Consider the following 15235-nt stretch of genomic DNA (forward strand, 5'->3'; position numbering starts at 1 on the left):
TATTGCTAGTAGCCTTAGATAGAGTCATTCTCTTAGATTCCTGGGAGTTTCCATTATACTGGGTTACTAGTTTGTGCCCTAGATGGCCTCTAATTCCAGTTAGCTGTCTCAGTATTCTCTCTCTCCATCCTCCTTCATCTAATCCCTCCTGTTCCCATCCCCCCACCACCATCCACCCACAATATCTATTCTATTTCTCCTTCCCAGAGATATCCATGCATCCCACCTTGTGCTTTCCTTGTTACTTAGCCTCCCTGGGTCTGTGGATAGTAGTAGGGTTATCATTTACTTTGCATATAATGTCCACTCATACGTGAATATATACAACATTTGACTTCTGGGTCAGGGTTACAATACTCAGGATAATTTTTTTTTCTAGTTCCATCTATTTACCTGAAAATTTCCTGTTGTCATTGTTTTTAATAGCTGAGTAATACTCACATTATATAAATGTGCGACATTTTCTTTATCCATTCTTTAGTAGAGGGACATGTAGGCTGTTCCCAGTTCCATGCTATTATGAATATGCTACTATGAACATAATTGAGCAAGTGTCCTTGTGGTATAGTGGAGTGTCCTTTGGGTATATGCCCAGGAGTGGTACAGCTGGATCATCAGGTAGGTTGCTTTCTAACTTTCAAGAAACTGCCATATTAATTTCCAAAGTGGGTGTACAAATTTTCACTCCCACCAGCATGAGCTGTCACTTGTGGTTTTGACCTTATCCATTCTGAAAGTGAAGATAGAATCTCAAAGTCATTTCAATTTGCAGTTCACTGATGGCTAAAGATGTTTAACATTTAAGTGTTTATTACCATTCGAGATTCCTCTGTTGAGAATTCTCTGTTGAAATCTGTACCCGTTTTAATTGGATTATTTGGTTTCTTAATGTCTAGTTCCTTGAGCTCTTTATATAATTAAAAATTAGTCCTTTTCAGATGTGAGATTGATGAAGATCTTTTGCCATTCGGTAGGTTGCAGTGTTGTCTGAATGGCAGTGTCCATTGCCTTCCAGGAGGTTTTCAGTTTTGTGAGCTCCCATTTATTCATTGTCACTTTTTGTGTCTGCACTATCGGTGTTCTATTCAGAAGTTTTCTCTTCTGCCAATGCATTCAAGACTATGCCCCACATTCACTTCTACAAGATTCAGTGAATCTAAATCTGTGTTGAAGACTTTAATATACTTGTATTTGAGTTTTGTACACAGTGATAGATATGGATCTATTTGCATTCTTCTAAATGCCTACATACAAGTAGAAAAGTCTTTCTGAGTCTACAGTATCAGGGTGACTATGGACTCATAAAATCAATTTGGCAATGTTCCTTCTGTTTCTATTTTGTAGAATAATTTGAGAAATATTGATTAGCTCTTCTTTGAAAGAAGATGCTAAAATCTTCTTGCCCTTGGGGTTTTTTTTTATTATTTTAAAGACATAATTATTGTGACTATTTCTACAGGGGTTATGGGTCTATTTAAATTGTTTATCTGATCTTGATTTAAATTTGATAACTGGTATCTATCAAGAAATGTATCCATTTCTTTTAGATTTTCCAATTTTGTAGAGTACATGTTTTTGAAGTATGACCTAATAATCCTTTGAATTTCCTTGGTGTCTTTTGTTATGTCTCCCTTTTCTTTTTTGTTTTTTTTTTTTTGTTGTTTTATTTTTTTTTTTGTTTTTTATTGGATATTTTCTTTATTTACATTTTTTTAATGTTATCATCCCCTTTCCTGGTTCCCCACCCTCCGGGAAACCTCCTATCCCATTCTTTTTCCCCATGGTTCTATGAGGGTGTTCCAACACCCACCAGTCCCACCTCTCCACCCTTCATTCCCTGGCACTGGGGCATCTATAGAGCCTTCATAGGACCAAGGACCTCTCCTCCCATTGATGCCTGACAAGGCCATCCTCTGCTATATAGCTGTATATACTCCTTGGTTGATGGCTTAGACCCTGGAGTTCTGGGGAGGGGGGGTCTAATTGGTTGATATTGTTGTTCTTCCTATGGGGTTGCAACTCCTTCAGTCCTTTCTCTAACTCCTCTGTTAGGGATCCTGTGCTCAGTCCAATGGTTGGCTGCCAGCATCCATTTCTATATTTGTAAGGCTCTGTCAGGGCCTCTCAGGAGACAGCTATATCAGACTCCTGTCAGCATGCATGTTGGCATCCACAATAGTGTCAGGGTTTGGTAACTGTATATAGGATGAATCCCCAGGTGGGGCAGTCTCTGGATGGTCTTTCCTTCAATTTCTGTTCAATCCATTTTCATTTCTAATTTTGTTAATTTAGATATTTTTTCTCTGCCTTTTAGTTAGTTTGGAAATAGGTTTGTCTCTTTTGTTGATTTTCCCAAAGAAGTAACTCTTTGTCTTATTGATTCTTTGTATTGTTCTTCTTGTTTCTTTTTTATTGATTACAGCCCTCAGTTTGAATATTTCCTGCCATCTACTCCTCTTGGGTATGTTTATTTCTTTTTGTTCTAGAGTTTTCAAGTATGCTGTTAAGTTACCAATATGAGATCTTTCTAATTTCTTTATGAAGACACTTAATGTTATGAACTTTCCTCTTACCATTGCTTACACAGTGTCCCATAAGTATGGGTATGTAAAGCATATATTTTCTTTTTCCCTTTTACTGGACATTTTCTTTATTTATATTTCAAATGTTATCCACTTTGCAGGTCTCCCCTCCAGAAACCTCCCTCTTCCATTCCCCCTGCCTCTATAACAATGCTCCCCCAGCCATCCACCCACTCCTGTCTTCCAGCCCTGGTGTTACTGTACACTGGGGCATTGAACCCCCTCAGACACAAGGTCCACTCCTCCCATTGATATCCAACAAGGCCAACCTCTGCCACATATGTGGCCAGAGCCATGGGTCCCTCCATATATACTATTTGGTTGGTGGTCCAGTCCCTGGGAGCTCCGGGGATCTGGCCACTTGACACTGTTGCAGTCCTTCTACATCCACTCCAGTAGTGACTCACATTACAGGTTTGGAAACTTGGAAGCAGTCCTGAGGCAGAGTTTCCAGAAAACAGCCTTCTTGAACCTTGGCATTCTCATAGCTAGAATGCCCCAGATTTGTCCCTGCAATATTGTGGAGGGTCTTGCATGCTTTCTTACAGTATTTTACTGGATAAGAGTTAGAAATCTCAGGGCAAGCTTAGCAAAGTATACTTAGAATCTTCATTACAGCCAGGTATAGCAGACTACATTGCATATTAGAAGCAAGTTGGTGAATTCTTCTGACAAATGGAGATTCCCTACAGATACTTAAAAGAACAGCCAAGTTACACTCATATGCAAGAATTTATCAAGGCCTAGGAAATTGAGGGTGGTGGTATTGCATTATTCATTCTAGAGCAGAACCCTCTGGTGCATTATTCATTCTAGAGCAGAACCCCCTGGTGCTAGATTTCATAAAGCTCAAAGGAGTAGCACAAATTGTGACTAGGGTGTGAAATTCTTACCTGTCATTAGCGGACTCTAGGCAGGGCTGTTTTATCTTTACTGTAAACATTGCCTGGCTCCTGTAAGTCCTTTGAAGTCATTCTTCTGTTTTGTGTCAGATACTTCCATGTACTTTGCCTGCTGTGATATCCTACCCCTTTGTTTTCTGTATTATATACGACTGGTGTTCCCTTTGTGACAATACATTCAGATTCAGCACACTCTCCTATATGCATCTGTCTGTCAATTCTCTATGTCCACCTGCCGGAACCCCTGATTCCCACGGATTGAGGGGCGCCTATTGAGCCTGGTCCATGGCATAATCCCATGAGACTGCAAATACCCTCATCTCCTTCAGTCCCTTCCCCAACTCCTCCACTGTAGACCACTGGGCTGAGTCCAATGGTTGGTTGCCAGCACCCACCTCTGTATTTGTCAGACACTCACAGAGACTTTCAGGAGACAGCCATATCAGGCTCCAGTCAGCAAGCACTTCCAGGCAAAATCAATCGCGTCTGGTTTTAGCAACTGTATATGTGATAGATCCCCATGTAGGGCAGTCTCTGGATAGCCTTTCCTTCAGTCTCTGTTCCACACTTTTTCCCCCCACATTTCCTCCTGTAAGTATTTTGTTCGCCCTTCTAAGAATCACTGAAGCATCCACACTTTGGTCTTCCTTCTTCTTGAGCTTCATATGGTCTGTGAATTATATCTTGAGTATTCAGAACTTTTGGGGTGATATTCACTTACCAGTGAGTGTATAAGGTGTGTGATCTTTTGAGACTGGGTTACATCACTCAGGATGATATTTTTAAGTTCCACTCATTTACCTGAGAAATTCATGAAGTCATTGCTTTTAATAGCTAAGAAGTATTCCATTGTGTAAATGTACCACATTTTCTTTATTGATTCCTCTATTGAGGGACATCTGGGTTGTTTCCAGCTTCTGGCTATTATAAATATGGCTGCTATAAACATAGTGGAGCATGTGTCCTTATTACATGTTGGAATATCTTCTGGGTATACCTCTCAGGAGAGGTATTGCTGGATCTTCTGGTAGAACTATGTCCAGTTTTCTGAGGAACTGCCAGACTGATTTCCAGAGTGATTGTACCAGATTGCAATTCCACCAACAATGGAGGAATGTTCCCCTTTCTCCACAACCTCTCCAGCATCTGCTGTCACCTGAGTTTTTTATCTTAGCCATTCTAACCGGTGTGGTGTGCAGTGGAATCTCAGGGTTGTTTTGATGTGCATTTCCCTGAAGACTAAGGATGTTGAACATTTCTTTAGGTGCTTCTCGGCCATTCTGTATTCCTCAGTTGAGAATTCTTTGTTTAATTCTGTACCCCATTTTTAATAGGGTTATTTGGTTCTCTACAGTCTAACTTCTTGAGTTCTTTGTATAAGCCCTCTATCAGATGTAGGATTGGTAAAGATCTTTTCCTAATCTGTTGGTTGCCATTTTGTCCTATTGACAGTATCCTTTGCCTTACAGAAGCTTTGCCATTTTATGAGGTCCCATTTGTCAATTCTTATCTTAGAGCATAAATTATTGGTGTTCTCTTCAGGAAATTTTCCCCTGTGCCCATGTGTTTGAAGTTTTTCCCCATTTTCTCTTCTATTAAATTCAGTGTATCTGGTTTTATGTGGAGGTCCTTAATCCACTTGAACTTGAGCTTTGTACAGGGAAATAAGAATGGGTCAATTTACATTCTTCTACATGTTGACCACTAGTTGAACCAGCACCATTTCTTGAAAATGCTGTCTTTTTGTTCCACTTGATGGTTTTAGCTCCTTTGTCAAATATCAAGTGACCATTGGTGTGTCGGTTCATAGAAATGAACAGAAGTGTCTTCGATTCTATTCCATTGATCTACGTGCCTGGCACTGTACCAATACCATGTAATTTTTGTCACTATTGCTCTGTAGTACAGCAATAGTGATATTTTGCTATCCTGGGATTTTTTTTATTCCAAATGAATTTGAGAATTGCTCTTTCTAACACTATAAAGAATTGAGTTGGAATTTCGATGGGGATTGTGTTGTATCTGTAGATTGCTTTCAGCAATATGAACATGGATTATAGAAAATCTTTATTTTATTTGTTTCTGCCTTTACACAGTGATAATTCAGTAAAGAGCTATTCATTTTCCATGCATGTTTAGACTTTCCATTATTTCTAGTTCTGTTGAAGTCCAGCTTTAACTTATTGTGGTCGAATAAGATACATAGGGTTATTTTTTTCTACCTTTTCAGCCTTGCTTTGCAACCAAGTGTGTGGTAAGTTTTGGAAAGTGTTCCATGATGTTTTGAGACAAATATTTGTTTTGCTTTGTGACCAAGTGTGGGGTAACTTTTGGAAACTGTTCCATGATGTTCTGAGACAATATTTGTTTTGTGGAATATTCTGCAGATATCTATTCAGTTCATTTGAGTCATAATATCTGGTACTTTCATTATTTCTCTGTTTGGTTTTTGTCTGGATGACCTGTCCATTGGTGAGAGTGAGATGTTGAAGCCTGCCAATATTAATGTGTGGGGTTCAATGTATAATTTAAGCTTTAATAATGTTTCTTTTACAAATGAATGTGTCATTGCATTTGGAACATCTTCCTGGTAGATTTTTTTTCCTTTGATGAATGTGAAGTATCCTTCAGCATTTCTTTTGATTGATTTTGGTTGGAATTTTGTTGTTGTTGTTGTTGTTGTTGTTGTTGTTGTTGTTGTTAGATATTAGAATCACTATACCAGCTTTCTTTTGGGGGGTCAGTCCATTTGCTAAGAAAATCTTTTCCCAACACTTTACTCTGAAGTAATGTCTATTGTTGATAATGGGGTGTGTTTCTTGTATGCAGGAGGAGGATGGATCCTGTTTTTACATCTACTCTCTTAACCTGTATCTTTTTATTGGGGAATTGAGTCCATTAATATTGAGAGACATTAATGGCAAATGACTGTTAATTCCTGTTATTTTGGTGGTGGTGGTTGTTGTGTGAAAATGAGTGTGAGTGTGTGTGTGTGTGTGTGTTTGTGTGTGTGTGTTGTGTGTGTGAGTGTGTGTGTTTCCCTTATTTTTATTTTGTTAATGTGATAGTATTTATTTCCTGTATTTTCATGAATATATTTAACCTCCTTAGGTTGGAGTTTTCCTTCTAGCACCTTCTGTAGGGCTCAATTTAAAGATATATAGTTTGATTGATGTTTTAGTCCCAATCAAAGAAAACACATAGTGGAACTCATGGCTCTAGCTTCTTATGTAGCAGAGGACGGCCTAGTTGGTCATCAATGGGAGAAGAGGCCCTTGGTCATGTGAAGGGAAAAAGGGGAATGCCATGGCTAGGAAGCAGGAGTGGGGAGGAGGAAGGGATAGGGGATTTTTGGAGAGGAAACTAGGAAAGGGGATAACATTTGAAATGTAAATAAAGAAAATATCTAATTAAAAAAAAGAAAATAAAAAATAAATGAAAAATAGTAAAAAATTTAAAGATATATACTATTTAAATTTTACTTTTTCATCAAATATATTGTTTTCTACATCTATGGTGACTGAAAGTTTTGATGAATATAGTAGTCTAGGCATTTGTGGTCTCTTAGAGCCTATAAGATGTACATCCAGACCCTTTTGCCTTTTAGAGTCACCACTGAAAAGTTGGGTATAATTTTAATAGGTCTGCCCTTATGTTATTTGGCCTTTTCCCTTGCAGCTTTTTATACTCTTTCTTTGTTGTGTACATATAGTGTTTGTTTATTATTATTTCTGTTGTGTGACAGGGGGACATTCTTTCATGGTCCAGCCTATTTGGTGCTCTATAAGCACTTTGTACCTTTGTGTGCATTTCCTTCTTTAGGGAGAAATTTTTTTTCTTTGATTTTGTTGAAATTTTTTTCTGGGCTTTGGATTTGGAATCTTCTTCTTCTACTCCTACTATTCTTAGATTTCCTTAAATAGAGTTCCAGATTTCCTGGATGTTTTCTGTCAGAAACCTTTTAGATTTAACATTTCCTTTTACCACTATATCAATGAAGGCTATCATATCTTCTATGCCTGAGATTCTCTCTTTTCATCTTCTGTATTCTTTTGGTAATGCTTGTGTATGTCATTTCGGTTTGCTTTCCTAAATTTTTCATCTCTACGTTTCCCTCAGTTTATGTTTTCCTTATTGCTTCAATTTACATTTTCAGATCTTGGAGAGATTTATTCATTTCATTCACCCTATTGTTTGTGTTTTCCTGGATTTCTTTAAGGTATTTGTTCAATTCCTCTTTAAGGGACTGTATCATTTTCATAAAATTGGAGTCAAGGTATTTCTTTTGTGCTTCAGCTATCCAGAGCTTGATGTAGTAGAATAGGTTGTATCTAGTGGTAATATATTGTCCTGGGTGTTTTTGATTGTCTTTTTTGTTTGTTTGTTTGTTTGTTTTGGGTTTTTTTGTTTTGTTTTGATTTTTTTGAGACAGGGTTTCTCTGTATAGCCTTGGCTGTCCTGGAACTCACTCTGTAGACCAGGCTGGCCTCGAACTCAGAAATCCGCCTGCCTCTGCCTCCCAAGTGCTGGGATTAAAGGCGTGCGCCACCACGCCCAGCTGATTGTCTTCTTTTGATGGCCTGTATTTATCTGGGTTTAGAGATAGTATCTGTTTAGGTGCCAATTTCTGACTTTATCTTGTAGCATGGATGGTTTTTGGATGTTTTCTTCCTTGCTTTCTGTTTCCTGTCTGGCCTCAGTCATCTAGGTTTGAAGATAGTATAGGTGTAAGTGATAATTTCTGACTTTATCTTTGTTGGATAAATATTTTTATTTGTTGGATGGATGTTTTTTAGATGTTTTTCCCCCTTGGTTTCTGTTTCCTCTCTCATCTTCTGGCTTGTGCAACCTGTGGTTCTAGTAACCAGAGAATCTTTAGGTCCAGCAGTCTGTTTCCACTGGGATTTTAGTGGCCTATATGACCTCTGACTAGACCTTCCCTTCTTTCTGGGGTGCTTGGCCACTGGCCAAAGAAAGATAAAAAGGATCAGAGTCAAAGAGCAGGGTTTAAAATGGCCTGTAAATATGACAGAGATGACAGACTTCTCTCTGGGATCAGCTTCAGAGAGGTAGCTCAACTTTCTTTGGGGTGATCAGTGCTTTTATATTATTTGGGGGAGGGGGTAGGAGTATCTAAGGTGAGCAAAGGTAATTGGCTGAAGGATAATGTTCTAAGATACCTCTTTAGCATGAGCAGGCATTCCGGGCATCTCAGGTGTTTGATGATTGGAGGAGAGAAAGAGTTGGACCTGTAATTTCCCTAAGGGCTATGTGACTTTCCTCAAATAAGGGGTTTAGGGTTCAAGATCCCCTAGCTACAGAACAGGAAGCCTCACAGCCAAAGGGAGTCTGCCATTTTGTAGTGACCTCAGGGCTTTCCAGTAATGTCAGACTTTCCTTTTAGCAGCAGGGTTTCCTGGAACACTGGAGTTTGGAGGTTGAGGGGTCCCATTGCATCTGAGTTTCTGGGAACTGGCATGGTCGCTGGGGTTCAGGATATGGCCTTTGGGGTTCGAGGTATCTCAAGTACCTGGGGCTCCTAGCAAAGGCATGGCCTCTGATAGAGCAAGAGTCATCTGTCAGGGTTCTAGACCACAATATGGAGTTCAGGGGAGGGAAAATGATTATATAATGAAGTTGATTTCCAACAAAATTGAATTTATCAACAGCACCAAAAAAATGTATTTTATGTCCTAAATATTTATGATTTTGTAGGCTTAACTTTTCTAGGTCTTTTGGGGGTTTGATTTATTGTTTGTGGTTTGGTTGGTTTTTTATTTGTGAGCTGAGGTCTTACTATGTACTTCAAGCTGTCACTGTTCCTGGCTAGGAATACATACTTTTGTCTGTCCTGTAAATAAATATCTCCACAGATTAATATGCAAATGCTGAATATAAAACTGCAAAGAGCTCTGTGTGACTACTAAATTTTCTAATAGAAAATAGCAAGAAAACATTCCAAGTTATGCCTTCTCTACATTATCTTTTGATCTTCATAATTTACATGGAAAAGAGTATTCATTTTTCTTCCTTTATACAAGCCACTTATGATTATGATCGATGTCTAAGTATCATAAAAATATTTTTGAATGCCTTTGCTGAAAATAGATATTTTGAAGGAGCTTAAGACAATTACTAGGGTCACAGGTCTCTTCAAATTATGAAGAGACAAAGCACACTGATCCATCCACAGAATCTAATGTGAATTAGTTTGGTCTTGATCACCAAGATGGCAAAGAAATGTCATTAGAGTTTGTTCAGCATTTCCAGCGTCAATCACAAGGTTGTTCTTTAGCAAAATTTCATAATAAGCTCCTCATATTGCCACACTTTATCAGCTATCTCAGGATATGTATGGTCTTTATCTTTGCTAGCTTCCAGATTCAGTCTGCACAAAACTGTGTGCTCCAGGGACCCGAAGGGGGATTCGACAGGGACAACCCGTATGCTGCTTTAATTGTATCCCATGTGCTGATGGATATGTGTCAGAGAAATCAGGTAATGATAGGGACATTTGCATTGGTAGTAATATGGTTAAATTAACCAAAGGATGGCTGAGAGTTTCTTATAAGTCTTTATAAAAACATATAAGCAGCCCTTGACAAGGGTCAAGAAACCAATACAACTTATCACTATGCAATTTGACCAAAGGAAAATAATAGTTTTCACTTTTAATATAAGATAAGATCTACCACAATAAAGTTTATAAACAATAAACAAAATAAATAAAATGTGAAATATAAATAAATTTATAAAATCTTCAAATTATTTGCTTTTTGTTCATATTCAGCACTTATTGTAGTTGGAAAAAAGTCACCCATTTGTCTAAAAGCTCTAAGCACTGAAAGTACGTGCTTTGCACAGTTGCTGCAGAATGAAATGCTATGACAGCCTGCTCTGGAGGTGAGGTAGGCAGGCTTGGTTTTGTGTACAGCTTAGGACCAGGTTTATTTATATTTCCATTTGATTTTTGGTTGAAGAACCAAAGATTAGCTTTTCATTTGACAGATGGCTTCCAGAGTAGTTGTGTAAAATATAATAAAATGGTCTGGGATGGAAAACAAACACAGTGAAAACTACACAACTCCCTGGCACCAGCTCCTCAAGACTCCACACAGAATTGTACACAGAGATGTCAAGACCAGCAGTCAGAGTGATTGAAAGCAAATACCACTCTTTACCTGAATTTAAATTAACAATGAATGGACCCATTCCATCATCTACCATAACCTCTCCTCAACTAGGTTTTCCTTGTTCACCAATGATTCTTTTAGAGCCTACCATGAGAATTAGCCTTCTTAGCCTAGGGACCATGATTGTAGTTTTGTTTTCCCTCATTGGAATGAGAATGTAGAGTTGGGGACATTAAAATGGGCATATGCATGATTCTCCTCCATGAGGGGATATTGGATGAGAGAATAAAAACACAAGGGTTTTGACCAGCTGTGTCCGTCATTTTGATTGTTTCATATCAGAAGCTATAATTTTCAAATTCCTGGGTTGTGCTGGAGTTAATAAAGAAACATACCTCTTTGTTCAATAGAGAGATAAGGAGAAAAATACAGTTCATCACTGAAAAAGACCAATTCAAGAAAGGCTCAAATTGAAAAGAAATGTTCAAATTCTGAACTTGAACACAGCCCTCAATCTATTACTGCACCTGTAGACACCAAGAATATTTCCCACTATTAAATATAAGATATTATATCTATTTTATAACAGATTTCCAGTAAACATTGTCCAGGTCTTGAACTTTCCTAGACTGTTCACAGTTAAAGGTGACAACTGGGTTCTATTGAAGTCAATTCTCTGTTTTTTGTCAATAGGACAAAGAGAATGTGATCCATGCGGTGAAGATGACTGGTCCAATGCAGATAAGAGCAAGTGTGTGCCAAAGCTTGTGGAATTCCTCGCTTATGAAGAGGCACTGGGGTTTACTCTTGTCATCCTGTCCATCTTTGGGGCACTTGTGGTCTTGGCAGTAACTGTTGTGTATGTAATCCACAGACACACTCCATTGGTGAAAGCCAATGACCGGGAGCTGAGCTTCCTCATTCAGATGTCTCTGGTCATCACTGTACTGTCATCCTTGCTGTTCATAGGCAAGCCATGCAACTGGTCCTGCATGGCCCGCCAGATCACTCTGGCACTGGGCTTTTGCCTTTGTCTGTCTTCCATTCTTGGAAAGACTATTTCACTCTTTTTTGCCTATAGGATTTCCGTATCTAAAACCCGTCTTATATCCATGCACCCCATTTTTCGAAAATTAATTATACTGATCTGCGTTGTAGGGGAGATTGGTATATGTGCAGCTTACTTGGTGTTGGAGCCTCCAAGGATGTTCAAGAACATTGAAATTCAAAATGTAAAGATCATCTTTGAATGCAATGAAGGTTCTATAGAGTTTCTGTGCTCCATATTTGGGTTTGATATTCTTCTGGCTCTGCTGTGTTTTCTTACAACCTTTGTGGCTCGCCAGCTGCCAGATAACTATTATGAAGGGAAATGTATCACTTTTGGAATGCTGGTCTTTTTCATTGTCTGGATCTCTTTTGTCCCTGCTTACTTGAGCACCAAAGGCAAATTCAAAGTGGCTGTGGAAATATTTGCCATTTTGGCATCTAGCTATGGCCTGTTAGGCTGTCTATTTCTTCCCAAGTGCTTCATTATCTTGCTGAGGCCAAAGAGGAACACTGATGAAACTGTTGGTGGAAGAGTCCCGACTGTTGACAGGAGCATCCAGCTGACCTCAGCTTCTGTGAGCAGTGAGCTTAACAACACTACAGTGTCCACTGTTCTGGATGAGTAGAGCTATGAACTCCATGTGGCATGCAGGGATGTCACCTAGCATGACAACCTTGCTCAACCTGCATTTTTGTGTTTCATCTGAAGCAGCTTCTGATGTTGTAGGGTAATATTAGTTGTGGCTCTGTTGGTGTAAGGTTAACCTGGTGAATGATATCTTGTTCTGTAACAAGCCATTCAGCATAGATTAGAATGTCACTTATAATTTAACTTAGAAACCATATAATTGAGACTTTAAAGTAGAGGGTATAAGTAAACATGATTCATCATAATGTTTCAGTGTTCATTTTTTTTTCTGAGAGGTTGATCATTGTTCTTATGGTCTATAAACAAAGCATTCCATAAGTCTACCAGTTTAATATCAGAGACTCCATACAACAATGCAGTAAAACTTTCTTGTCTGACATATGTTCTTCATACTTCTGTTTGGATTAGCAATGGACTATTCAACAAAATGTCAATTATACTCCAACATGTAATGGAATTTTTTTCTTTTTCAACTTTATAGTTTTAAAATATAATTTTATCTGAATTTTTAGCTACCCTTTGTTGATTAAGCTCCTATGCATTTTTATAAAAGAGATTTATTACAGCTAAAAAATATCTTCTTGTAAGAATGATATCCTAATTTATAGTGTTATTTTATTATTTACAATTAATGGTTTATCAAATATTAAATATGTCTTGAATCATTGTAAGATAATTTTCTTGTAAAAGAATCTCAGAATTTGGGGGTAAAATTTCTTTTTTTTTTCTTTAGTATTATTTTTCATTTATTCTTTGAAAATGTCATTCATTTATACAATGTATTTTGATCATATCCCTCCATCACCACCCTGCTTGTCTTCCTCCTAACCTCATATCTTCCTACTCATTTTTTTTTACTTTTTTTAATTTTTATTACATATTTTCCTCAGTTACATGTCCAATGCTATCCCAAAAGTCCCCCAAAGCGCCTCCCACTTCCCTGCCCACCCATTCCCATTCTTTTGGCCCTGGCATTCCCCTATATTGGGGCATATAAAGTTTGCAAGTCCAATGGGCCTCTCTTTCCAGTGATGGCCGACTAGGCCATCTTTCAATACATATGCAGCTAGAGACAAGAGCTCCAGGGTTCTGGTTAGTACATCATGTTGTTCCAACAATAGGGATGCAGATACCTTTAGCTCCTTGGGTACTTTCTCTAGCTTCTCCATTGGGAGCCCTGTGATACATCCAATAGCTGACTGTGAACATCCACTCCTGTGTTTGCTAGGCCCCGGCATCGTCTCACAAGAGACAGCTATATTTGGGTCCTTTCAGCAAAATCTTGCTAGTGTATGCAATGGTGTCAGCATTTAGAAGCTGCTTATGGGATGGATCCCTGGATACGGCAGTCTCTAAATGGTCCATCCTTTCATCACAGCTATGAACTTTGTCTCTGTAACTCTTCCCTGGGTGTTTTGTTCCCAATTCTAAGAAGGGGCACAGTGTCCACACTTCGGTCTTCATTCTTCTTGAGTTTCATGCGTTTAGCAAATTGTATCTTATATCTTGGGTATCCTAAGTTTTGGGCTAATATCCACTTATCAGTGAATACATATTGTGTGAGTTCTTTTGTGATTGTCTTACTTCACTCAAGATGATGCCCTCGAGGTCCATCCATTTGGCTAGGAATTTCATAAATTCATTCTTTTTAATAGCTGAGTAGTACTCCATTGTGTAAATGTACCATAATTTCTGTATCCATTCCTCTGTTGAGGGACATCTGGGTCCATTCCAGCTTCTGGCTATTATAAATAGGGCTGCTATGAACATAGTGGAGCATGTGTCCTTCTTACCGGTTGGGACATCTTCTGGATATATGCCTAGAAGAGGTATTTCTGGATCCTCCGGTAGTACTATGTCCAATTTTCTAAGAAACTGCCAGACTGATTTCCAGAGTGGTTGTACAAGCTTGCAATCCCACCAACAATGGAGGAGTGTTCCTCTTTCTCCACATCCTCGCCAGCATCTGCTGTCACCTGAATTTTTGATCTTAGCCATTCTGACTGGTGTGAGGTGGAATCTCAGGGTTGTTTTGATTTGCATTTCCCTGATGATTAAGGATGTTGAACATTTTTTCAGGTGCTTCTCTGCCATTCGGTATTCCTCGGGTGAGAATTCTTTGTTCAGTTCTGAGCCCCATTTTTTAATGGGGTTATTTGACTTTCTGGAGTCCACCTTCTTGAGTTCTTTATATATATTGGATATTAGTCCCTTATCTGATTTAGGATAGGTGAAGATCCTTTCCCAATCTGTTGGTAGTTTTTTTGTCTTATTGATGGTGTCTTTAGCCTTGCAGAAGCTTTGCAGTTTCATGAGGTCCCACTTGTCAATTCTCGATCTTACAGCACAAGCCATTACTGTTCTATTCAGGAATTTTTCCCCTGTGCCCATATCTTCAAGGCTTTTCCCCACTTTCTCCTCTATAAGTTTCAGTGTCTCTGGTTTTATGTGAAGTTCCTTGATCCACTTAGACTTGACCTTAGTACAAGGAGATAGGAATGGATCGATTCGCATTCTTCTACATGTTAACAACCAGTTGTGCCAGCACAATTTGTTGAAAATGCTGTCTTTCTTCCACTGGATGTTTTTAGCTCCCTTGTCGAAGATCAAGTGACCATAGGTGTGTGGGTTCATTTCTGGGTCTTCAATTCTATTCCATTGGTCTATTTGTCTGTCACTATACCAGTACCATGCAGTTTTTATCACAATTGCTCTGTAGTAGAGCTTTAGGTCCGGCATGGTGATTCCACCAGAGGTTCTTTTATCCTTGAGAAGAGTTTTTGCTATCCTAGGTTTTTTGTTATTCCAGATGAATTTGCAGATCGCACTTTCTAATTCGTTGAAGAATTGATTTGGAATTTTGGTGGGGATTGCATTGAATCTGTAGATTGCTTTTGGCAAGATAGCCATTTTTACAAT

At 38.6% G+C, this 15235-nt stretch overlaps 1 protein-coding gene across 2 annotated transcripts in view; it reads left to right on the plus strand.

Annotated features, from left to right (window-relative positions):
- Positions 1-12982, plus strand: part of LOC110291624 (vomeronasal type-2 receptor 1-like) — a 28436-nt gene extending 15454 nt beyond the window's left edge. For both annotated transcript variants that reach the window (XM_085835849.1, XM_021158854.2), the window contains 2 exons: positions 9859-9982; positions 11311-12982. In XM_085835849.1, coding sequence (XP_085691975.1) covers positions 9859-9982; positions 11311-12293 — 1107 coding nt within the window. In that variant the 3' untranslated portion in view covers positions 12294-12982. The remainder of the gene's footprint in view (positions 1-9858; positions 9983-11310) is intronic.
- Positions 12983-15235: the final 2253 nt, after the last annotated feature.

Source organism: Mus caroli, unplaced genomic scaffold, assembly GCF_978045245.1.
Source record: "Mus caroli unplaced genomic scaffold, Mus_caroli_1 scaffold_3, whole genome shotgun sequence".
NCBI classification, from domain to species: Eukaryota; Metazoa; Chordata; class Mammalia; order Rodentia; family Muridae; genus Mus; species Mus caroli.